This window comes from Carassius carassius, chromosome 17, assembly GCF_963082965.1.
Source record: "Carassius carassius chromosome 17, fCarCar2.1, whole genome shotgun sequence".
NCBI classification, from domain to species: domain Eukaryota; kingdom Metazoa; phylum Chordata; class Actinopteri; order Cypriniformes; family Cyprinidae; genus Carassius; species Carassius carassius.
The window spans coordinates 20,109,958-20,135,229 of NC_081771.1; the positions used below are offsets into that span (position 1 = coordinate 20,109,958).

The window sequence follows — 25,272 nt, forward strand, 5'->3', positions numbered from 1 at the left end:
ACAACTGGAATGAATTAACAACAAACATGGGGTTCTTTTGAATTCTTTTGCTACAAACAGGGCCTCCAAACAGGTCATTTTGTAAGCGGCCAGTTGTAAGAGAAGGAGCTGGAGACATCAACAGTGTCCAAAAAGCAGTTGCATTATTGCAAAAAAGTAGGCAGTTGTCTTGTTGCGATAAGTTCACAGACTGCATTTGTTTGAATGGATGGAACAAAGGTGCCTCAAGCAAATGATTTTGGACAGGCTTCTGTAGCAGTATAATGAACTAAAAAAAAAAAAAAAAAAACACTGAGAGATCTTTGATGACAACTAAGGAATATTTAATTCATGCTAATTTACATTTATAATTAAATATTCAAACTCCTTTCTTGCTTAAAAAAATATGCAAAAATTGTTCAAAATGCATTTACGCATAAAGGAAACCAACTTTTAGATCCTATTACATTTTTTAGCTCAACTGTCACAGAATTAAACAGACATGATACAAGGGAAACATGAAAAAAATATAGATTTTTAAAAAATGGTGTCGCAGTAGACAGGATGTGACATAGGATTTAGACATGCTTTGTTGCCTTCCTAACTCTGTATACTGCCTGTGGAGGCAGTATTTTTCATCTTTCATACGCAGCCATTGTGTTTACAGTAAACTCATATCTTGCAGCTATTGAAACTCATAACTTTCAAGAGTTGTTTTAGGGGTTAAAAACCATGAAACTGTATAATTTAAAATATATTTCTGGTAATATAGAGTAAAAGTAAAGAACACAGACACAGGACACAGAGTAAATCAGTTAAGAAAAAAAAACTATAAAAATGATCTTAAATGCCTTGTAGTAATCAATGTCTGACCATGGATTATGACTGTATTGAACCATTGAGACCCTTTAAGACATTTATGGTGACAGTTTTACTATAATCACATATCATCCTTAAACTAAGTGTCCTTTAGCTGAATAGGACAGAAAAACACCAGGGGGACAGGAAGGTATTAAACCCAAATCTCTTCCAGATAAGAGAGGGTCTTAAATCTCCGCAGGCCTGAAGAATGAGTCATTCTCACTGCTTCAGTACTAAGAAGCTGTGAAATTAATTCCATATGCTGTGATTATAAAGCATGCCTCTCACTATCGAATCTAATCTTGCACAGCATAAACTTCCTCCTCTACACACTCTATCTCTCTGTCCCTTTGTCTCGCTGACTGTTTTTTCTTCATTTTGCTACTGTGCAGTAATACACCTTAATTTGCTTTCTGATAACGTCCTGTGAGGAAATCAACACAAACATTCACTCTAAAACAACAAATAATTCCAGCCTAGAATCTCAGGAAGTGGCTGACTATGTGTGAAGAACAACTGGCCAGTAATATTTGGATGTTTATGGTAGTTATCAAAGACAGGAAGTTATGTTGTCATTCCTCTAAGGACCAATTTCTCGTGTATATGTGTAATTAAGATAAGCAGAGAAAACCTAAATGACTACAGGAAGTAGACTGCAGTATCTCTCCCAACCTCTCTCCTTGTTTTCTCGTGTCTATGGTTTTCAATGAGCCTATAGGAGTTCCTGAGTAACACGATTCAGCTATTCTCAGATGTATTCAGAATTCCACACTAACATATCTTTATGGGCTACTTCTTGTACCCTAAAATCTCTCTGTCATTATCCTCAGTGTCTGACTCCTTTCTTTAGAACTGATTTGAAGTTTCAAAAACCGAACTAAACTTTGCACACATGACTGTCATCTCATTTATACTCAGTGCAGAATGCAATTTTATCAGTGTATGTGATCAGTCTTTGCTACACAACAGGTGGCTGGATGTGGTTACTCTCAGACACACGGAACTGCATCAGTGTGTTGCAGAAGAACTGTTGAGTTTAATAATTGTAATCCACTGAACACTGGAAGTTGGCTTTCCTTTAACCTTTTAAAGATACAGCACTGTTTTATGCAGTTTAATGACTTCCTGCCTTTTGCATGTTTACTTTCTTGCATGGTCAAAAAAATACAGACACACATGTGCATATGCACTTGTAAAGGCTACACATGCATACAAACATACGTATGCACATGTTAGACATCTGTGCTTCAATGAAACAGTGGAGGCAAAGATATATTTATTCATTTCCACTTGCATAAACAGTGACTGATTTTACATTTGCAGAAATGTATGTTGGTAAAGTGTAGTGAACATTAACTTTTGCATTAGAAGCACAAGAAAACTGACTGCAATGTGTTGTCCTGCAATATTTCCAAGGAGTTTTTGCACTTTCTTCAACCCTGTTAAAAGAGAAAAGTGATTTACCAGGCACAATGAATGAGTGATGCCAAAAGAGTTACTCAGTTATGTATTCTAAACAAACAAATAAATATAAAATTTAATTAAACAAATTTTATATTAGAGGGAACACATTTACTCCAGTACTACCTAACATTAGGTAAAAATAGAAATAGTGTTGTTAGTATATGTTTTTTTTTATATATACAATTACATTTTTGTAGTATATATTAATTTAAAGGTATATATAGTATGTATAAATATATATATATATAAAATAAATATAAAGATATTTTTCAGAATTCTCAACAAATTCGGTCTACTTACAATGATATACCTTTAATAAAACAAATTAGGTTTTATTTCAGTAAGGAAGATTAAAGTTCTCATACACACGGGAATACACATTCAAGTGCTTTTTTATATCATGGAGGGGACTCTCATTTGCCTTCCATTGTTTTAACACTGAGCTGATGATATTTTCCCCCACAGTTTATGCAAAACCTGAGCCACACACCATGACAGATTCTACTATAGCTTGTTTGAATGGGTGATGAGTGCTGCTTGGCTGTTCTGTAGTCACATGACCATGGAGTGGGCGTGGCTGTGAGTCCAGCTGGTGTTGTAGGCTGATTCAGGCACAGAGAAAGGGGGACAGAAAGAGAGATAAAGAAAGACAGCAAGAGCAACTAAAGGAAGGGTGAGTCACAATCTGCGAACCATGTTTACTTCTGTTAAAACAGGCTTTCTTTGCATGAGATTTACATCTCTTTCCAGAGTCTCATTCAGAGAGGCTGGGGTGCTTTTACAGAGCGGGCGACGTTTGTATGTGTGTGTGTGTGTGTGTGTGTGTGTGTGTGTGTGTGTGTGTTGCTGCATGCACAAGTTTCCCAGGTGTCCTCACTGCTTTCTTGCCAGTAAGGAAGCAAGTGAGAGAGGACGAGAAGGGGAGATTTTGGCTAGCGTTTGTGGAGTTCTGTACTGTTTTAAGACCTCTCTTTCTCTTGTTTGTCTGTGCACTGAAACAGACGAGAAGCTCAATGAACCCCTCCTTCTACTTTCTTCCATCCCCCTCCCTTTCTCTGCTCCTCCTGGCCTTCTCTTTTCTTTGTGTGGGGTGTGTGTCATCACTGCTCTTAGTTTCTAGAAATCAGACATTTTGATAATCAGTTCTTCTAATTAGTTTACATTGGAGCCAGAATTCAAACTTGTGTATCATAGCTTTAGATGTTCTCTGCGGGTTGATTATAAACATCCAATCAGCGTTGTTTGAATGGCTTCCTGTGTTCATTCTTATATGTTTGTGTTGCATGACAGTACAGTTCCTGTTGTTTAATTTCTGTCATTAACATGGAAGCTAATTGACCTGTGTGTATTCAGCACAGATCTGTTCTGTTCCTCTGTTTAACTTCTGATTCCATTTGTCAGTGAGTGTCAGATTACTTCCAGTATTTTTTTTTTCCAGTAACAGCAGTTAGCAATTTATCTAGAACACAAATCTTTCAGTTTTGTTTGAGCATGGTTATAAACCAATTACACTTACTTCTGTCATCTCCAGTTACATCAACAAAGTTATGTGATACCTGTTTAGCAGAGTTCCTTTTTCAGATAAAACGCAGTGCCACTTCCTCATATTCGACCCAAACCTTTCACAGCAAATCCTATGTCATCTGTAGAACAGCTGAATTTTTTTTTTTTTTTTTTGCTGAAATATATTATTCCACTGCAGCTGTTTTCTTTCTTTTTTGAAGCATGAACCCATTTTTTACATCATGTAAATGTAATATATTGTCGTGCTCTAAATGTTAATGGTTTTGATGATTTAGTTGGCCATATACCCCATATTATGCCACCAAAATAAATGAATTCGGAAGAAAAGTATAATCTATCTTCATGTTGTTGTTGGTTTTGTTTTGTATTGTTTTTTTTTTGTTATGATTTTCTTTGACAGCTCGTAGAGATTTACTGAGAGATGGATATATGATACTGCAAGTGACACAATTACCTGTTTAAAAATACAAGAAAACAAGTTGTTGAATAATGATGTTGACTAGTTAAATGCATGATATAGAGTGCATGCGGAAAATGAGGATCCCTGCAACCACCATACCATATCACACTGATGTTGACTGGCCATCAGTTTTATTACTGTTTCGGACATCTTGTGCAAGGCTTCAACATTCATGTTCAGTATCTTATTTTGTTATTTACAATAGTAAGAGAAAGATATATTGGCTGAATCAACCAATATTTGCGTATGTTGGGATTAATTAACAAATTATTATTATTTTGGGATAGATGTCTGCAAAATAATAGTGGAGGTACCACTGATTTACGTCAGTTCCAAAGTCTACCAGCAAGGTTTTGAAATGAAAAATACAGTAAAAATGGATGTATAGTGCTTTTGATTTATACATTTACATTATATAGGCCGTAAAGATGATTTTCTTGTGAGTGATCAGATTAAAAATGACATTTAGCAACATGTGCTCATCACAAATGGTTTTACAATGTTTCTTCCCATGGCTTTTTTTGGTTCTCTCCAATTATATTTGCCTACTGTACTCATACAGGCATTTATTTTTCTTTTCTAGAAGGTATTTTGTAGAAAGCAGTGTTTTAACACCCTTCGTCACCATCTGCTTGTGGCATGTAATGGCAAAGGTTGAATTCTCACGGGGTGAGCAGAATGAAAGATGAGTCCACCAGTAGCATTCTTCACGCTGAGCACCAGAGTTCACCTCACCACATCTACAGATCAATGTACATTGGCTGTGTAGTTTACAGTTGCATCTGGCTTTTTTCCAGATCCATACACACCAGAAAACTGATGGAAAAGAAAATATTCTGAATACAAGCCTCTTGGTTTAGTCTGTGGATCCATCGTCTGTGCATTAGTAGCTTTTGGTTTGCAGTGTTTGATGGATGGTGTCAAGGGAGTCTCGTTTTACTTAATGTAAATCAGAATTAAATTACTTTTTACAGATATATGGTGAAACTCTATGGGGTTTTTTTAGGTGCCCTAAGAAAAAACACCCCATTTCCAAAAGAATTAGAAGTGTAAAAATTCAACAAATACCATTATTGCTTTCTTTATTATTGTATGCAATGCTTACCCAAGCCCACTGTATAATAACCATTCAAGAACTGCAGGTTTCCCGGTGATTTTATACTTAATACACTGTTAAGTTGTCTTTTGAGCTATCGCTACCCCAAATTGTATTTTCTCAATTTTAAATTTGTCCAAATTGGAATACTGGATAGATCCAGCATGGTGAAGTATAGTGAACAGCCTCAATCATAAAATCATTGGGTAAGTTAATATCGTAAATAAAAGTAAATCACCTCAGACCAGGAGACTTTTAGGGACCAAAGCCTGGGCAGAGACTCCAGAAACAGGATTGGGCACCACAACTTAACTGAAAGTTGAGTGTATAGAACATAACTTGGAGGGCTTCAGGCCAAAAATCTTCAGAAATCTCCAATTCATGAGAAACACACCTAAATCTTTACGTAAATTATGACGACATATTATGATTCACAAGTTAAGTTGTTTTTGATGATTTCATGTTCTAGTGACACTCATGATAAATGTTTCATGCATCTGGTGAACACATGAAGCATGTGAGAATCATCTGTGTCTTTCAGCTGGTGTTTTTTTTTAGTAAAAGTTTCTAGAAATGATCCATGTATCTTAAGGCACCATATATCTGCTTCAGTCAAAGAAAGACATTAAACTTTATGACTGCATCTTCCTTCAATTCTTCCTGATCTGTAGAAATGGCATCTTGAGCTTTCTGATTAAAACACAGACAGGCCAAGCTGCTATAGCTGATCTGAGACCAGTTTAGAAATGTCTGTACATACAGTGCCATATCATTTCATACACTAAAGTGTAACAAATTGAGTATTTTCAATCGACTCAAAAAGAATATACTTGGCCGTGAGGAGTTTTTTCATTGGTCTACATCTTTGGGAGCATGTGTTTCAGATCATTCAGAATTAGTTCTGCCTGACTTTCTTTGCACTTATTATGAATAGTTATTTTGCAGCCACAAAATATCACTGAACCATGATAAATTTTGTCACTGTTGAGAGTTTCCTGATTTGTCAGATAGTCTTATGGTTTTCCATTTACCAGCAAATAAGTCTGTATCACTATGTTCTTTATTCATTTTGTCATTTACACTATTTTCTGTAAGAACAGCTTTAGCAGCATTTACATTCCTAGCCTAGTGTAACCAGGACACATTTAGCTACACATTTAGGGCAACTGTCAGGTCTACTAGGCTTCATTGGCTGTTGACACTAATTATTAGTTGTACAAACGTTTTTCATTTGGCATACTCCTGACTTTGAATGTCAGTTGCCAGACTAAAGTCCAGTTACAGGGGCCAATATACCACAGACCACTTAACACGGGCAAATTCCCAACTGTACTGGCTCAGAATGAAGACAGAATTAAATTGTATGTTGCCTGTAAGGAATGAATTGTTAGATGACCTTGTTTCAGCATTTGCCTTGCTTTTCTGTGGATATATGGTTTCTGTACAGGGTTGGATCAGCTTCAGAAGGGGGACGCACAACCTCTCAAGTTCTTAAAGTGAAAACAGGAAATCAACCAAGTCAAATTTTGGATACTGGGGTAGAGCGTTATTGATGTTTTGGAGAACTCATTGGAAAAATGAGACCCGTGGAATACTGGCCTATAGTTGGGGATTCTGTGGTTCTAAATGTTGTAATTTTCAGAGAGGACAAACCCGGTCATACTTCTAGATGTACCTGATGAAATGCATATTGTAGTCCTTGACTGCATACTGCAAAATTATAAGCATGGTCAGCTGTTCAGGCATTCTATTCAGAATGGACTGAGATATATTTAAACAGAATAATTCAGCCTTGGTTCTTCTTGACTTATTTTCTGACTTATTTCTCTTCTATTTTCTTTACAAAAAGTGTATAATTAATTTGAATGAATGTAATGTAATATAGTATTTAAATGTTGTGAATACAACATGTAATGTCATGTTTTAAAATAAATATATGAAATATGACAACTTATAGTAACATAAATGTGACATTTACAATAACTGAATGTGCACGTACATTTGCCTGCATGTGTGTGCAGGGACACACTTAAGCGGTAACCCCTATTTCCTGTTTGTTAGAACATTGACACATGCTAGTGAAAAATATAGGCCACAGACTTTGCATGAGAGACAGGATAACTGCCACTGCAGCTACATCTTTTTAGAACTGATTTCCTTTCATATTTAAAACTGGTCATGTGTGTTAGAGTGCACACAGTGGGCTGATCATGCATGCCAGGGTCTGATCCCTTCAGGAAATCCTGGTCATCACCACATTACTTCTAGATTTTATTTTTATTTTTTTCGTCTGGCCCACATTTCATGGCCTATATGAAACAAAGAAATATCGCTTTTGTTGTACCACATATTAACCCATAAACGTGTGTTTATTTAGGTCCAAGAGAAAGTCTTCCATATTAAGAATCCCATTTCATTGTTTTAATGCATAAAAATTCACTGATCTTTTGTGGACTTACAATTCACATGTATAATTTTGTGCTTAGTTAGGCTTTATTTGCTGAGATTTAAGTTTTAGGATAAAATCAGGACTTATCAGGCTTTTACAAGACTACAAGTCTTGTAACAGCCTACAAGACTACAAGAATGTTTATATATATATATATATATATATATATATATATATATATATATATGTATGTATTGCAACTTGACAGAGATACAAGATACAAAAACAGAACATGTGACAATAATTATTACACAAATCTTTCACACTGCTACTAATTTACATATGTAGATGGTATAAAGAACATAAAGAAAAGGCTGAAAAATGTGTACATGCAGACCACGTGCAAGACAGGAGACTACCCATGATTGTAATGTACATTAATCACAACCTAAACTGCATGTCAAGACACCTACTTTTCCATATAATTGGTTTATATGCAGTTTTCATATTGTACAAGATTGAGCTGTCCAGGAACTTTAGCAGGGGGCCCCATATTTTTTCAAACGTGGGCAATTTATTCCTATGTGAGGAGGTTAATTTCTCAAGTGTCAAGAATGTTGACGTTAATCAAAATGTGTTATTGAGTGTATGTTGCTAACAGTCGTTTATTGGTTTCCACAATGATTGGTTTCGCCAATGCTAAAATGTGACAGGACAGTTATAGAATCACTGCTCTGGATAATCCATAGTTTTGGACTATTTAGCACACACACACACACACACACACACACACACACATATATATATATATATATATATATACTGTGTTTAAAAGAATAGGTTGTGTGCCCTGCCCATGTCACTGCCCTCCTTTCCTATTGATGCCTCATTTTGTTTCTTAGCAGATGGCCCACAACAGGTGTTGGCAGAAGGGGCAGTTGGGTAGTCATGTAATCAATGGGACAAATGCTCGTTGGTGTCTGTGTATTAAACCATAATTAACATGCCCACACGTTGTGATCCATTCCGCCCACCAGGCCAGCAAAAATCAAGTCTTGTCTTGGCTTCGATAATGACTATTTGGCATACTCTGAACATACTGTTTACATGGTATATTTTCCTTATCTTTTCTGTATGCATGTATCAATACACATACAGGATGTGCACAATAAACACAATGTCTTCACACTTAATATTGTAATTTAAGATTTGGTATAGAATCTCAGTCTTCATGGCTCCAAATTGGTTAAACTTACAGGGATAACATTCCACTGTGGTATCAAGAAACTGTGGTTCATTCTAGGTTGAAGTGTGGATTTCACTTGTGATTGACTGTTGGGTTAACATATGAAAAAAATAGGTCACAGCAAACCATGAGGCTTCTCTGAGGCAAATGGAAAGTTCTAGGCTTCAGCGGTGATGAGTTAGGTTTACCTAGACCCATCATTTTATTTTAATTGGCTTTAAGGAGTTTTTGGCAAAACTCCACACAAACTGAAATACTTATTCATTAATCATTGAGTGTTTGGAGCCAGAGTCTGAGCTGAAGGCGGCGCCTGATGCTGAAAGCGGCGCATGAAGGGTGTGGTTTGCCAGAATTGTTTTTTTTTTTGTTTTTTTTTGCTGCCTCTTGTTATGCCAGTATGTTTTATGACCTAGTTGCATTCATTTTTGATTAGGAAAATCTGCCTCGTTATTATAAGCTTCACAGTAACCTTACTGTGTGTACATGGTAATGTGTGAGTTTAAATTGGAAGTTAAGATGCTTATTCTAAACTGGTGGCCCAAACTGTTCAAAATATGAAATCACACATTTACAGTAAGGGGTTTTAAAGCATGATTATTCAGGTGACAAGTGAAAAGAAATATTAGTGTAAGAGATATAGTGACTGTAATGGTGTTTCTAATTTGAATAATAATTAAAACACACAGACTGCAACTCATGGTATTAAATGGCATATGCTACCATTTATTGGTATTGTTATGTACTGTAGTTTGTCTGTGTAACTGTCTTGCTTGGACTGAATTGTTTTTAGACTCTCAGAACAAACAATTAGTTTTCTCAGAAAAGGCTGTCAAATGATGTGTGCAACTCACTGACAGGAAACTGTGATGCTACAGATGAACTTATGCAAAAGTTTTGAATTTGACTGACTGACAATTTTAATTTGACTTCTTAGACATGAAAATGTACCTGTAAACATAGGAGTGAACTAAAAAAGAATATTTAAAACATTAAAATAAGACCGTTCCTCAAATTTGGCTAGACTCTCAGTTTTGTGTTTTATTCAACCCTTCTCTTTATGGTATGTACAGATGTGTAACATGCAGCATATACTGTTTTAGTTAAGTCACAGATTTTCCACCTCAGGCAACTGATGAAGCAATAGTGTGTTTCATAACTGATAAGTTATGTTTGTACATGCCTATGCTTTTATGCTGTGAAGTAAATTCATCTTGTGTTATCATCTGGATAAAGTATGTTATTCATTATATTGAATTACATGTTATTTATTTATTAATGAAAACAACACTGGAATATTTAGGTATATCTGTTTCTTTTTTTAAGTTTGTGCAAGTGATAGACGTTCTATGAAAAGAGGAAGCCACACTTTGTCGTTAAAAAAGGAAAAGCAGCAAGCTTGTCCCCTCCCACTTTCACATTGAGTTGTATGTCACTTGCTTTCTGTTACACATTTTTCAAGCTACTTAATAATCAAATTCAACGACTTTGCAGACTGACTACCCTCTTTTGGGTAAGCTTGTGGTTAACATTTGATTTATATTTTGCCGTTTTTTTTATCTTTCGGTGAATACAGTAGTCTGTCAGTTGATCAATTGAGCAGAATTTGAAGAAGTTTAAGGAATTAAGAGCTTGTTAAAATTGGTTTTGAGAAACATGATATAATGGTGATTTCAAAAACTTTGCTAATAAATTGTGTTGCTTAGATGTTAACATGTGTCTTGTTAATATGAGGAAATAACTGTTGTGGGTTGTCTGCCCTACTTTATATCCATGTGTTCTGACATCTGGTCTCTCTGCAGAAACATACCAATATAATATTGTCTGACTCGTAAATAATTAGCATAACTTGCAAACAGTAATCAGACTTTTGAGATTAGATACCATTACATTCAAAACATGAGGTAAAAATGTACTGCAGGACAACAAAATATGCATCATGTGTTTTTTACCCCATCTGAAAATTGGCATTTGGGTTAGTTGGCCAATAAAGCTATGACACTCATCATCTAATTGAAAATCTGCATGTGCAAAAATATTTAAGTCAATTATTGCCATATACAATGAAAATGCTAATGGGCTGATTCCCTCTTTTTGTGCCACAAAATTTCTTTAGGGCCAGAGGTCATTACCAGTTCTTACGGCAATATGGCAGATGTAGGAAAGACGCCTGTGGCACGGAATGAGAAGACAAACAATGACTTTGGCTATGTGGGCATTGATGCCATCTTGGAACAGATGAGGAGGAAAGCCATGAAACAAGGCTTCGAGTTTAACATCATGGTAGTGGGTAAGTAGAGGTTTCGGTGTGCAATTACAGATGTGTTGCTTTTTTGTTCTTATCTACAAAATAACATTTGGCATCACTGGAAGCTTGATATAAAAAAGCCAGATTAAATAGTTAGATAAAGAGTGTTCAAATTAACATTTGATAAGGGTAATAATTACTATAATGGACATTCTGTGACCGCTTATTTACATACTGTGATTTTTTTAAAGGTGTGTATATATATTGGAACTTTTTATTTAAAAAGTTCTATGTACAAAGTTTATGGATGCAAATACTTTGAAGCTCCATATCTCAGAATGCAGATAGAAACTTATTTCAAGATGACATTTTTTTCTAGTTGTAATTTGGTATGGTTTGGGTTGGATATGGAATATGATCCATACCTGAGTGCTTTTGTGGTGCTGAGTTTTGCAAACAAACAAACAAACAAAAGATCTATTAGACAATTAAGCAATTTCAGCTAAATCAGTCAGAGGACCATATAAAAAAATGATTAACAGGCTGAATTTGGCCCAGCAAGCTGTTAGTTAAAAGGCCTTGCAGTAATCAAAAGTAATTGGTGGAAAAAAAAAAAAATTTCATATCCACATCCATATCCATAAAATAAAATACTACATGCCATTACTCCTACACGATTTTCTTTTAAAGTTTATACCTTATAATACTGTTTCTAGTGAGCAGGAAAATATTCAGGCATTACCATTACATCTTTAATTAAGGCAGATCTGTTTGATCCTTAAGTTATTAGCCAGAGACCTTCAAATTAGCTGGCAACACCACCCAGCACTAGACCAACAATTTCACATCTACTGACACACACACACACACACACACACGGGACACAAGGTAAATGGCAACTCAACCCCAATATCCAACTTCAAGCTTTTTTAAAATTGAATGTCTTCCTGGAGATATATTATTCTCCAGCAGTATATAACCCTGATTTTATTTTTCTTGGCAATGTGTAAAACTGAACATAAAACCTGTAGCTACTTGCAGAGTATTAGAAGAATTGTTTCTTGACAGTGCTGGATGTCTTTTGCTTTTTTTTGACTTAACAACTGAGACAAATGCTTTTGTCTCTCTGAAAGAACATGTTGATGTGTGTTTTAATATAGTGCTTTGGTAAATTAATATATGGATATGTTATGAAAATGTTTAAGGCTTGTTAATGGATTGATCTATTGGAAGTTGATAAGTGATTTTGAGTGTTTTGTTGTCAAACTATAATCCTCTGATTACCTTTTACTGACTTTTTTAAGTCTAAACCTTGCCAAATATCTAGAGGTTGGTGGTTACTATCAGGGGTTTTATAGTGATGTTTTTTCAGTTACTTACATGTACGCCAATACGTTTAAAAAAAAAAAAACCTGTAGAATTCAATCAGACATGGTTAATGCTTTCTGCAGTGAGAGCATCTGCCTTGGCTGCTCCACTCAACTGATTCCAGCTAAAGATTTTTTGCAAACAACTGCTCCCATGAACCTCCTCTAGAAAACGTGGCACTTTTATAGAATTGTGTGTTTGTGGACGGCCATTAAATGAACCTGGTGGCAGGTGTTGAGTCAAATCTGCAAAGGGGAATGAAAATGCTACTAAGTCCCGTAGTCCCGTGGTCACATTTAGTCCACTCAATATATAGATATTTGTTTGTTTACTTAAGCACATGGATTAGGGTTGTTAATTTTGAATGAACTCAATCTAGTGCATCAGAATGCAGGTGTCTGGAGAATTTGTAGCTGAGCTGTTTAGTGGTGTCTTGGCGTGAGATGTCATAAACACTACTCATGGTGTGAGATGCTAAAACAGCAAGATAGGTTCAAATTGCCCTGACAGTCTGTTTACTTTTTCCCCAAATTAAGAATGCCCAAAGAAAGAATTTGCCCAATCCTGTGGAGTAGTTCCAACCCAGATCAAACTTACCTACTTGTCATCTTTTAGTAAACCTGAAGACCTTTATTGACTTGTTCAGGTGTGTTTGATTAGGGTTGGAGCTAAACTCTGCCAGACAGTGGACCCCAAGGGCCAGAGTTGAGAAACAAAGGCCAAAATTTGTACATTAATTTAGAAGATTGTCCAAATTTGCAGTATCCATAAAACAGTACGTGAAAAGTAGCTCGATGACCAACTACTTCCTCCAACATTCCAGCAGAGGTTCAATGGATGCTTTACTATATAAAGCCACACAGAGAAGAGTCATGAATGTCATGAAAGAAACCCAACTGATGCTGTAAAACACATGACAGTGCCATCATGTATGGCTATAGTATGTCCAGATTGCTTTCTTACTACACATATGCATACTTTTTAATGGCCAATAAATTCCTCATCAAATGTAGTATCTTCTAAGACAGTATGCGATTTTAGATACAGTAGATAAGATTACGGAAGGCCCAAACAAACAAAAGAGGTGCAAACTCTGCCCAAAAGCTATGCATAGAAAGTTGCAAATCTTGTGTGTGAAATTTTCTATCCTTGTATGCAAAGTTCAGTCTCACATTATCTTGTGAGAAGTTCAGAATGCAACATACTTGACGGTAGCTCTAAATTAGCTCAGAAAAATGTGTTGCGTCTATTGTAATGCATATAGAGTATACAAGGTAAGTAAACAAATAAACATGTTTGATATATTAAAACATTTCTGTGTGACCCTTTCTGTGAAATCCAGACTGAAGTCTCAAAATCTAGTTATGAGACGACAAGCATCAAAGTTTGATTTCAACCATTATTTTCATATTATTTCAATCTTTGACATGGTCTTACTCAGTCAATATTAAAAGATATCAAGGTTACATGGATGATAAAAGGATGATTTTATCTAGAAAACAGCATGCATTCTTTTTGAGTACAAATTTGAAAACAAATATGACCCATTTATGCATTATTTTAGTTTTTTGGTTCATGTTTTCTAGGGATAATTGTGTAATTTAGTCCTTATACTGTAATTTAAAAGAAAAATAAAATTGCACAAAACGAACTTATTAATAAACATCCCCGGTGCCAATTTAAGATAATGATTTTTTTCTTCTTTCTTTGTACAGGTCAGAGTGGTCTGGGTAAATCTACGCTGATGAACACTCTTTTTAAATCTAAAGTGAGTCGCAGATCTTTGATGACAACAGAAGAAGAACGAATTCCTAAGACAATTGAGATCAAGTCCATCAGTCATGGTACAAAGGCCTTCTGAACTAAACCTGAAACCAACACTTGCTTATCCAATTTAGTCTTATTTTAACAGTTCCAACTGTCTAATAAATTTAGTTATCCACATATATTTAAACTCATGTTTTATACAGATATTGAGGAGAAAGGAGTGAGGATGAAGCTGACTGTCATTGACACTCCAGGTTTCGGAGACCAGATAAACAATGAGAACTGGTCAGTGTCAACTTTACTAATTGTTATTCAACTAATTCTTTGATTCATTGGTCATCTTGTTAGATCTCATGCTATTCCTGGTGTCTCCCCATCTGTCTGATATGTTTGTAGCTGGCAGCCCATCATGAAGTTCATTAATGCACAGTACGAACAGTATTTACAGGAAGAGATCAACATTGAAAGGAAGAAGATGATTCCAGACTCAAGAGTCCACTGCTGCATATATTTTATTCCTCCCACTGGACACTGGTGAGAAAAACACACACAAACACATTACATTTAAACTCAAACAAATACCAAACATAAGTTTTTGATATTGTTACATTATGTTTGCTTATACAGTAGGGACTTGTTGAAAGCTGATCTTGATATGTTAATTTAATATTTCTTTGGATGAATCCATTCTGTAAGCTGCTCAATGCACTCAGTTGTGAAGTCAGGCTGAAGAATCATCAGCCTTGATGTTTAAGCTTTTCATATGCTATGTATTTTTTTTTAGTTACAATTATTATTCAGAATTAATTGATGTTTTTACTACTGTATGTATTGTGTTTTGATTCTTGATACCTAAAAGCTGCATTATGTTTAAAGTCACCATTATAGTGATAAGCCTTCTCTTCATCCATTTCAATGAGCATTTTTTTTTTTTTTTTTTTTGCATTTGGAATATTTAGTTAATACAAAAACTTAACCAAAGTACTTGTAAATTCTGCTTGGCAAACATGTTTGCACATAAAATAAATAAGTATGTTTAGGAAAAAATTGTGTACACATTTTTAAGAAAAATAAATAAATAAACAGCAAAATTAATTTTGTTAGAAATGAAACCTTTCCTCACAAACCGATCAGAAGTGGTCACATGAGATACATTATTACTAGGGCTGGTAAGGAATTAAAATGTTTAATCTAATTAATTACATGATGTGATGATTAATTAATCGAATTATTCACACATCAAATTTGGAGAAAGTACTCACAAAAGATAATTTAAAGTCATTGTTGTGTAAAGCATCAGGCATTACAAAACGTAGGTTCAGCAAGAAAAATTTTGTTTGATAAAATCTATTACATATAGCCTACTTTTTTGGACCATGTGAGTAAATGATGACAGAATTTTCATTTTTGGTTGGGGGAACTATAAATTTAATAATTTATTTTCTTAATTGTATTATTATTACTATGAAAATATGACATTTTTTATTTAATGAAATGATACTCCAAATGATAAACTAAAACTGCCAGTAGGTGGTGGTAAATATCTTAATGATTAAGTCGACAAGCAATTTATACATTAATTTGATTCGATTGAATGGTTTAATAAATCATTAGGCTTGTTCGACTTGAAGCAGGTCATCACTATCTGACCGATCGGTGTGTGACATCAAAGTATCGCAAGAGATTAGAGAACAGACGACTCCTTACGCTTAAGAATCGCTCTTGTGGTACTTTGATGTCATACACTGATCGGTCTGTGCAGCACCACTTCAAAGTCAACGCATATGCCAGTGGTTCAACGCACAAAATGGTTCAACAAATTCATTCAAAAACATGGATTAAGAAATGAAATGCCGCTAAGGGTTGCTCGACGATGAACAGTTCTGCTTTGTCTTTTTCTTCTGGTTGGCAAAATTGAGCAAAACAGACAACATTGTGTCTACGATAACACAACTTCTTAATGAACTGTTGTATAAGATGAGCATCACATTTGCACTAGTGTGATATTGCACTTAGCCTACAGCTCGTGTGATATTTCTTAACTATGTGATGTAAATATGAGACACAATCTCAAACAGGCGTTTTGCCCCATATCTTGAATTTTAGGGACATTTTCTTGGCTCTATCACGCAGTAAGTTGTTGCCCTGCCTCATATTAGTCATCAAGCAACTGTATGAAATGGCAGATGATCTACATAGGTCTGGCACGGGGCAAGTGCATCAAATGTGTAAACAATTTTAACGCGTTATTTTTCTCCATAATTAATCTAATTAACGCGTTAAATTACCAGTCCTAATTATTATCAAGCATAAACACACCACTTGTAAACAAAATACATCTTAAAGGGTTACTCCACCCCAAAATGAAAATTTTGTCATTAATCACTTACACCATGTCATTCCAAACCCGTGAAAGCTTTGTTCGTCTTTGGAACACAATTTAAGATATTTTGGATGAAAACCGGGAGGCTGTGATTGTCCCATTGACTGCAAAGTAAATTACACTGTTAAAGTCTAGAAAAGTATTAAAGACATCATCAAAATAGTCCATCTGCTATCAGTGGCTCAACCGTAACATTATGAAGCGACGAGAATACTTTTTGTACGCAAAGAACACAAAAATAATGACTTTATTCAATAATTTGTCTCCTCTGTCTCTAATTATCAATGTAGCACCATTTTGGAGAAAATCCGCTGGACGCAAACGGTGTATGCTATTTTGTGTCAGCCAAAACACAAGGATACAGAACATCCATGCAGCGCGGATTATACACAATAGCATACGCAGTTTGTGTCCAGCGGATATTCTCCAAAATTGTGCTATGGTGATGGGGACAGACAGAGGAAATTAAATGTTGAATACAGTTGTTATTTTTGTTTTCTTTGCGTACAAAAATTATTTTTGTCGATCCATAATGTTACGGTTGAACCTTTATTCCTCTCCATTTGTCTGCTATAGTTTTCTAACTCGCTTGCATAAATGGGAGTCATGCAAACCAGTGTTTGTGTGTGAGTGATGGGACCAAGGGAAATTACATTGTGTGGTCCTTTGAGTTGGTTTGGTTCTAGGTATATATTTGTATGTGTGTAGTGTCTGCACAGGGTAGAAGAAGGTTGGGGGCAGGGTTACGTTTTTAAAGAGAGTATTTCCTTCCACAAGTGTGTGTTGGTGTGTGTGCTCACTGTTATTAGACACTTTTTCACAGCTGCTGCATGCTTGTAAGATATCTGAACAGCTGCTTGTCTTGTCACATAATGTGAGTACACACAGACTGTAGTTCCTGTGTTTGACATTTTGTCTTGGAAACAGGCATATTCACCTCAAGAGTATAGGGAAATGCATAGGGGGAAATATAGGTGGAGCCAATGGGGATGGTTAGCCACTAGCGGAACACAAAACTTTAAATTGTTTGTTCATGTGGTGCCATCAGCCAGTCATCAGCCATTTGTTAATTTGCAGGATATAAATGTTCATATAGCTGTGCATTTTTTCATTTGGTTGCTGTGCCATAATACCACAGTGAGGAAGTTCTATGCTTTAAAAAATTTATTTTGAATATATCAGTAGTATTATGGTCTAACATGTAAAATCGTTTTTAAGTTTCACGACCACAATACCACTGTCAGCATTTGGCTCTTTACTTTCAAGTCATCATGTTTTCAGAAAAGTAGAAATTAACTATAAACCCTTTAATTCAGATGCCAGCACTGGCTGCAAATTTGCCATGAGGTTCATTCTTGAACGTTTCACACAGATCCTTTGAGACCTTGTGGAAACTTTTATAATAGTGGATGTCGCACTCTGGTGGCTAGAAATCTCCATTTGGTTTTGTGGGAAACAGGACGTAAAACAAGAAGTGTCTACCACAAATGGTGACTCCTTCCTCAATGAAAGAATTATGAGACCCACAGATGGGGGTAGATAATTAAAATATCAAATTGGCTTTTCCTATGCCAGGGCTTGTGTCAAATACACATGGGTAAGTAAACTGACTTAAATATAGCCCATCTATATTCTATATTCTATAGCCCATTGGGCATTAAAATAGAAATATGAATTGGAATTTCAGGAAGATGATTTCACTTCAACTCATTTTGTTGATTAAACAAAATGTGTAAACAGATGTATTTCTTATGGGTAATACTGTGTTCACAATGATCTATACATAGAAGTTAATTTATTAAATGTAATAAAAATAAAAATAAAATTAACTTTATTCTGACATACCAAAGATCAATCCTTTGTAATTAATACCAACGAATATTTCTTTAAATGTTATTTAATGATAATTGAAAATCAAACTGAAAAATGAAATCTTTGATTAAAATTAAAATAAAAAGCAAAATAAATAAAATCTTATGAAATCTTATAAAATGTTTAAAGCTTTATGAAATTTATCAAATAAATGAAACCTCTAAAAAACCTCTAAGTCCTCTTTTAAATGAACATTTTGATGAGGCTCCTATGAAAATAACATTGGGAATTTTTGAAAATAAGGCATTTATTAACAGACTCGCACTTTTTAGTGAAACTTAAATTACTGAACCAACACATAGGAGCCTGATAAAAATGCTTATTTAAAAAAAAAAGAAGAAAAATCTGATGAACTGATGAACAAGTTTTTTTCATCTGAAATATTCTTGCAGTATGTAATAAAAAAACATATACTATATATATATATATATATATATATATATATACATATATATATATATATATATATATATATATATATATTTATATATATATATATATATTAGTGCTGTCAATCGATTAAGAACTTTAACTAGATTAATCTCACATTTTTTCTGTGATTAATCGCAATTAATCGCAATAAAAAAAGAAATGTTTTTGTACGTTTTTAATATATTTTTTAATGTAATAATTTCACAGTTAATCAAATTAATGTAAAAACAACATAAAGACAGTATATTTTAAATACTTGTTTAAATGGCATCTTTTTATGAATGAAGGCCAGTATTACTGATATTAATACAGCTACTGATTTTTTTCTATTTTTTTTACATTTATTATTACGCTTCAAAAATATAACAGTTTTTAATTTAAGTAAACTTAAAACAATGCTAACATAAACCCATAATAAATGTCATGTTTACTCCTGCCCTTCCTGTCTTAACAGTTAGGAAATATACAGAAATTTAATAAAGTTATCAAAGTTATATGCAGTCTGCACTGCATAAACTATAAATTAAATAGTTAATCCTTATTAAAGCTACAAAAGTTATTTAGTCAAGAGCAGCGAGTCATTTTCTCTGTTCCCTTTGTTCTTTAACTTTACTGACAGGAAGCTTTATTGGCTGCTGTCCCTTTAAGAGCAGACAGACACGCGGATCTCACCGTTTATATACTGTCTATGGATCTCTCCTCATTCTCTCACAACTCTTTTTGTTCATTTTAGACTTACTATAAATCATTTAAGATCGCTCCTATGAGGATAATCGACAAAACTGGCACTTTAGGATGTTTATTGTTAGTTCAAGCGCTTAAGAGAACTGGATTCTGGCGCCCTGTCTATGCATTGTGTGTGTGTGTGTGTGTGTGTGTGTGTGTGTGTACGTGTGTATGTGTCAGATAAGGGCATTCACAGACAGCGCATTCTCTTTTGTCTTGCCGTGCTTGAAATGTTTAAAAGCATTTAAATGAATAAGAGCGTGATCATATAATGTAAAGCTAGCCAACGGATGGCAGAAAATGCGAATGCTGCGTTAATTGCGTTAAATATTTTGACACGTTAAACCAGACAAAAATTAATCGCATGCGTTAACGCGTTAACGTTGACAGCACTAATATATATATATATATATATATATATATATATATATATATATATATATATACTGTGTATATATATAATTTATCTTGTGTAATTTATACTATTTCAATTTCAATTCAAGAATTTGAGTTTATTCACCTCTGTATGCCACACAGATACAGATTCTAATTCATTTCAGCTTCAAATTTTGCACCCTAGACACATTTCTCTATGTATGTGCTTAAGCATATACAAAACCACAAATGTGTTTCCGTTTTGTGGACTTACTAATGCACTATATTTTGTCACTGTGCAGATAATGGTTATATATTCAAATAGGCATGTAATCATCGATGCACATAATTCCTCAAGGGGCTTTTTGTGCATACACATGTATATTTTGCGAATATTTAAAGCCCTGTAGCTCTGCAGTCCTCACCATATGATAGATTGTGACATCCTTTTGTCCTGGGGACTAAGAGGCTCTGTGCATGTTCATTCTAGTTTGTTAAAAAAGGCAAAATGCAGTGTGTCATGTGAGTTGAGTGAACCGGATATCTGGCTATTAAAAATGTCAGAGCTGCTTGTTTGTGCCTTGTGGTTGTGGATGCAGTACACACTCCAAATAAACACTCCACAAAGCTGACTTAAATACACATGTCGGCTGGATGTGTTTTTTTTATATAAGTAATGCAAAGTCACAAGCGCAAAAGAAAGTTCAACATATCCTTAAGGGCATAGTTCACCCAAAAATGTACAGCGCATTTAGTTTTAACCTATTTTCTTTGCCCATGTTGTTCCAAACTATGATTTTCTTTCTGCTACAAACCACAACATTTTATTATATATATTATTATATAATTACATAATATACTTTTCTACTTTTGAGATCCACATAAGAAAATAAGAATTATATTAAGGTGAATAAATAATGACATGTATATTTGTTCCATTTTTAACCCTTTTACTTTCTGTAATAAATTCTCCATATTGTTTAGTCGTCTGATGGCTTGATTAATTGTGCTGCATCTACAATATTAGGATGTGATACTTAAGTTTGAAGCAACTTTTACACTGTGTTGTTTTAATTCTATTTAACACTTTGCTTGGTTCTTAATTAATCCATTTTGTGTCTTACTGCATTGCTGTCTTTTTCTGTTTTAGTTTGAGGCCAATTGACATTGAGTTTATGAGACACCTAAGTAAAGTGGTGAACATCGTTCCTGTTATCGCCAAGGCAGACACACTCACCCTGGAAGAGAGAGATTTCTTCAAACAGAAGGTAAGCAATTCATCTCCCAGCTTGTAGATAATAAATCTCTTCCAACCATACGATGAGAGCTTTTATAAGATGCTGATACTGTTGATACCTCACCTTGTAAAATAATTTTTCATCTTGTATCAGTCACCCAAGGTCATAATAGCATAACAAAAACAATTTATTTGAGAGCATCTGGTATGTTTTCCATTAATTTGAATATAGTTTGCCTCACTCATCCAGAGGCTACACCAGTTGAACAATGATTTATTTTTTCAAGTATTTAACCTCAATATAAACTGCCGACACACAATGTTTGTGGAAATCTCTTTGTGTAAATATCTGTGGGAATTGCCTTCCTAATGGTGTGAATTGGGGCAGAACTGTTCCTTTATGTGCTTTTCTCATGGCATTTCTTAAACTTCTGTGAAAGACTAGACTGAAGTTAAAACAGAAGTTGGTCATGCGGATTCGCTGTGTTGACCAACCGAAAACTGCTTGGCTTGAAAGTGACTTCTGTGTGAGCTGTGTTCATTACTTTTGAAAGTAATTTCTATAACCACCTATAATTTGTACAATCAATATGGGAAAATTTCCTGCTTGGACATTCTTAATTATGTAGGGAACGTCTTGGATCTGGTTGAGTAATTTTATGGTGAATTATTTGGGGGTTCATGGGCCGGTGAAGCACTTCAGCACTTGAGTTTTATTTGACCTCAACTTAAGTTGTAACTTGGCAGAACTTCACAGACTGGTAGATGCAGTTCACAGGATGGATCCAGCAGTGGGCAGCTGGAGTTGGTACATGGAGGTTTGACATTAAAACGCAGCACAAACATGTGAACCGATGACTTATCCCTTTAATGTGCAGCCTTAACAGGCTGTTCAGCTGTAAGAAGAGATCAGAAGGACTGCACGTATCAAGCTCTTTTTATGTTAATTTTCATAAAAGTAATTGAAGAGTGATTGAAGTGATTCAGCTGCATGGTTTATTTGTATTATTACTTCATGTTTTTATTCAGTTGCTCTTGTAGTGGGTGAAGGCAACTTTATCCTTCTCGTACTTCACCTCGCAAAACGTCTATTGATTTTTCCTGTATAAAAGCTGCCAGTGGAAACTCAATGGGTGTCCAAGCTACTGTTTCCTCCTTACATTTGCTTCACCTGCCAAACAGAACAAACCCTAGGCTCTAGAAGCTTTTTGGGCTTGTACATAACTGTTATGTTTGGCTGTGTGGTCAGCGCACAATCCTTAGATCCTTTTCCTCCATGTCTGTGACATGACAGGAGAGTAGCGTGACATTATTTTCAACCTTGTGAACATTGGTGTGGAGTTGCTGAATTTGTCTGGTTCATTTTCTTTAATGTTTAATGGCATCCCCCACATGGAAGCAGCGAATGAAAACAAACATGACTCAGAGTGGATTCAGTGAAGGGTGTAGTTTTGATTCGTCGTCATTCATTAAAGCGTCCCGCTGGCTAAAAGCTCTCTCACTGTATTTTTTTTTTCATTATGCTCCCAATGTCAAGTTTAAATCTTCACTGCCAGAGGTCTGAAGTCATGTGGGTTGTGATTATTCAATCTGACATCTGAAAAGCGTGGTGACCCTTACGGTACAGAATGTGCCATAAAGAAAAAGTTCACCCAAAAATGAAATAAATTTTGTCATCCTTCTAGTTCCAACCGTATGACTAACTCTTTGCCGTGGAACAGAAAAGGAAACATATTGAAGAAAGTAATGGCTGCTAATTTGCATATGATGAAATTGACAGTTTGTTGAGTTGCATGTTGCAAAATGATTAAAAACAAACAAATTGCTATTCACATCCATTTATGGAAAAGTTCTAAATGGTTCAATTACAAATAGGACTAATCAATTTGTCTGTACATAACACAAAGTTAATGTATAGCTTCTGATGATTTGAAATATATAGAGTTGAATGGACAATTTTTATGATGCTTTTCCATCTTTTCCATTAATTGCATGGAAAAGGGCAACCAGTACATTCTTTAATTTTTATTCTGTGTTTGATAAAAGAAAGTCAGTCATGTAGTTTAGTAAAAGCATAATTTTTTTAAAGACCTAATGTTCTGTGTATGCACCCTTGTGCATATTCTCCAAATATGAATCAGGAACTATACACTGTTTCATGGATTCCTTCTGGTGTGTGTGTTTGTGCAGATAAGAGAGGACTTGCGAGCCAATGAAATTGACATCTATCCTCAAAAAGAGTTTGATGAGGATGCAGAGGACAGAATCATAAATGAGAAGATCAGGGTACGTCCACTTGTCACTTTTTATCTATATATATTAATCACTGATACTATTATATTCATTAAAAATAGATTGTTCATGACTTAAGTACATGAAGTGAGCTTTTGTGTCTTCTCTTTCTGTCTTACTGTATATTGCAATTCCAGGTGTTGCTTTTGCATATTGAAGGTTTTCGTGTGATCTCTGTTTTAGGAGATGATCCCATTTGCTGTGGTGGGAAGTGATCAGGAATATCAGGTCAACGGAAAAAGACTTCTGGGCAGGAAAACAAGATGGGGGACAGTAGAAGGTAGTGCACACACAAACATGCAGACTCTCTCACAACACTTTCTTTCAGTCTTACTTTTGCTTGCCCAAAATCACATCTGCACATCCTTTCTGGCAGTGAGCTTTGTTGTTGGATTGGTGTCCTGTGCTATTTTTTCTTTTTTCTTCATTTAAAATCATTTAGTTGTGTGTAAGGAATTTTATGTACTTGTGTCCACATCATCCTTCATCGCTTTGGTTGTTTTACTGTATTTAAACAGATAAACTAAACTTTTAAAAGAGCGACATAACATAACTGTGATGGACTCTACAGTGCATCATGGAGTTAACGCGTTTAATGCAATTATGCTTGTCATGTTGTTAACAATTTAAAAAATAGAAACAAGTATTTCATTCTGTTCTTTGATTTATAAAATTCGATAATTATTTTAGAGCATTAGAAAATAAAATATGTAATTAATGCAGTTTAGGAAATATCAATTCTTTTTCAAATTTGAAAAGTGTTTATTTTAAAGCAGATTCAACCTTGACATTTGTTTGTCTTGAGACATGATGTGCGAGGAACAGGATGGAACTAATTGAAAATCAGTTATTGCTAAATATATTAAATGTAATTGCTGTATAATTAAGGTAATTGCTAAACTTAAAGCCCTAGTACACAAATTCACATATCTCTCTGGTGTTTTTGTCTACAGTATGGGACCTGGTTCCTATTCTTGTTGCCAAGAGCAAATCAAATTCTTATTCCTGATTCACCCAACAGGAATAGAGAGCAGGAATCAATGTACCATGCAAACTACTCCTCCTCATATAAAAGTCTGTGGCCAAAATTAAAAATGTCAATGTCACCTTTATTTATATAGCGCTTTAAACAAAATACATTGCGTCAAAGCAACTGAACAACATTCATTAGGAAAACAGTGTCAATAATGCAAAAATGAGAGATAAAGGCAGTTCATCATTGGATTCAGTTATGTCATCTCTGTTCAGTTAAATAGTGTCTGTGCATTTATTTGCAATCAAGTCAACGATATCGCTGTAGATGAAGTGTCCCCAACTAAGCAAGCCAGAGGCGACAGCGGCAAGGAACCGAAACTCCATCGGTGACAGAATGGAGAAAAAAAACCTTGGGAGAAACCAGGCTCAGTTGGGGGGCCAGTTCTCCTCTGACCAGACGAAACCAGTAGTTCAATTCCAGGCTGCAGCAAAGTCAGATTGTGCAGAAGAATCATCTGTTTCCTGTGGTCTTGTCCTGGTGCTCCTCTGAGACAAGGTCTTTACAGGGGATCTGTATCTGG

At 35.0% G+C, this 25,272-nt stretch overlaps 1 protein-coding gene across 3 annotated transcripts in view; it reads left to right on the top strand.

The window, feature by feature from the left end:
• Positions 1-25,272, top strand: part of septin9b (septin 9b) — a 50,045-nt gene that overhangs the window by 20,174 nt on the left and 4,599 nt on the right. Inside the window, exons 1-8 of one of the 3 annotated variants that reach the window (XM_059571244.1) lie at positions 2,824-2,977; positions 11,133-11,306; positions 14,348-14,476; positions 14,603-14,684; positions 14,796-14,933; positions 21,338-21,455; positions 23,615-23,710; positions 23,900-23,996. In XM_059571244.1, the coding sequence (XP_059427227.1) occupies positions 11,165-11,306; positions 14,348-14,476; positions 14,603-14,684; positions 14,796-14,933; positions 21,338-21,455; positions 23,615-23,710; positions 23,900-23,996 (802 nt within the window). In that variant the 5' untranslated portion in view covers positions 2,824-2,977; positions 11,133-11,164. Of the gene's footprint in view, positions 1-2,823; positions 2,978-10,412; positions 10,530-11,132; positions 11,307-14,347; positions 14,477-14,602; positions 14,685-14,795; positions 14,934-21,337; positions 21,456-23,614; positions 23,711-23,899; positions 23,997-25,272 lie in introns of those variants that run through there. The other 2 variants (XM_059571245.1, XM_059571243.1) reach the window with 2 other exon arrangements.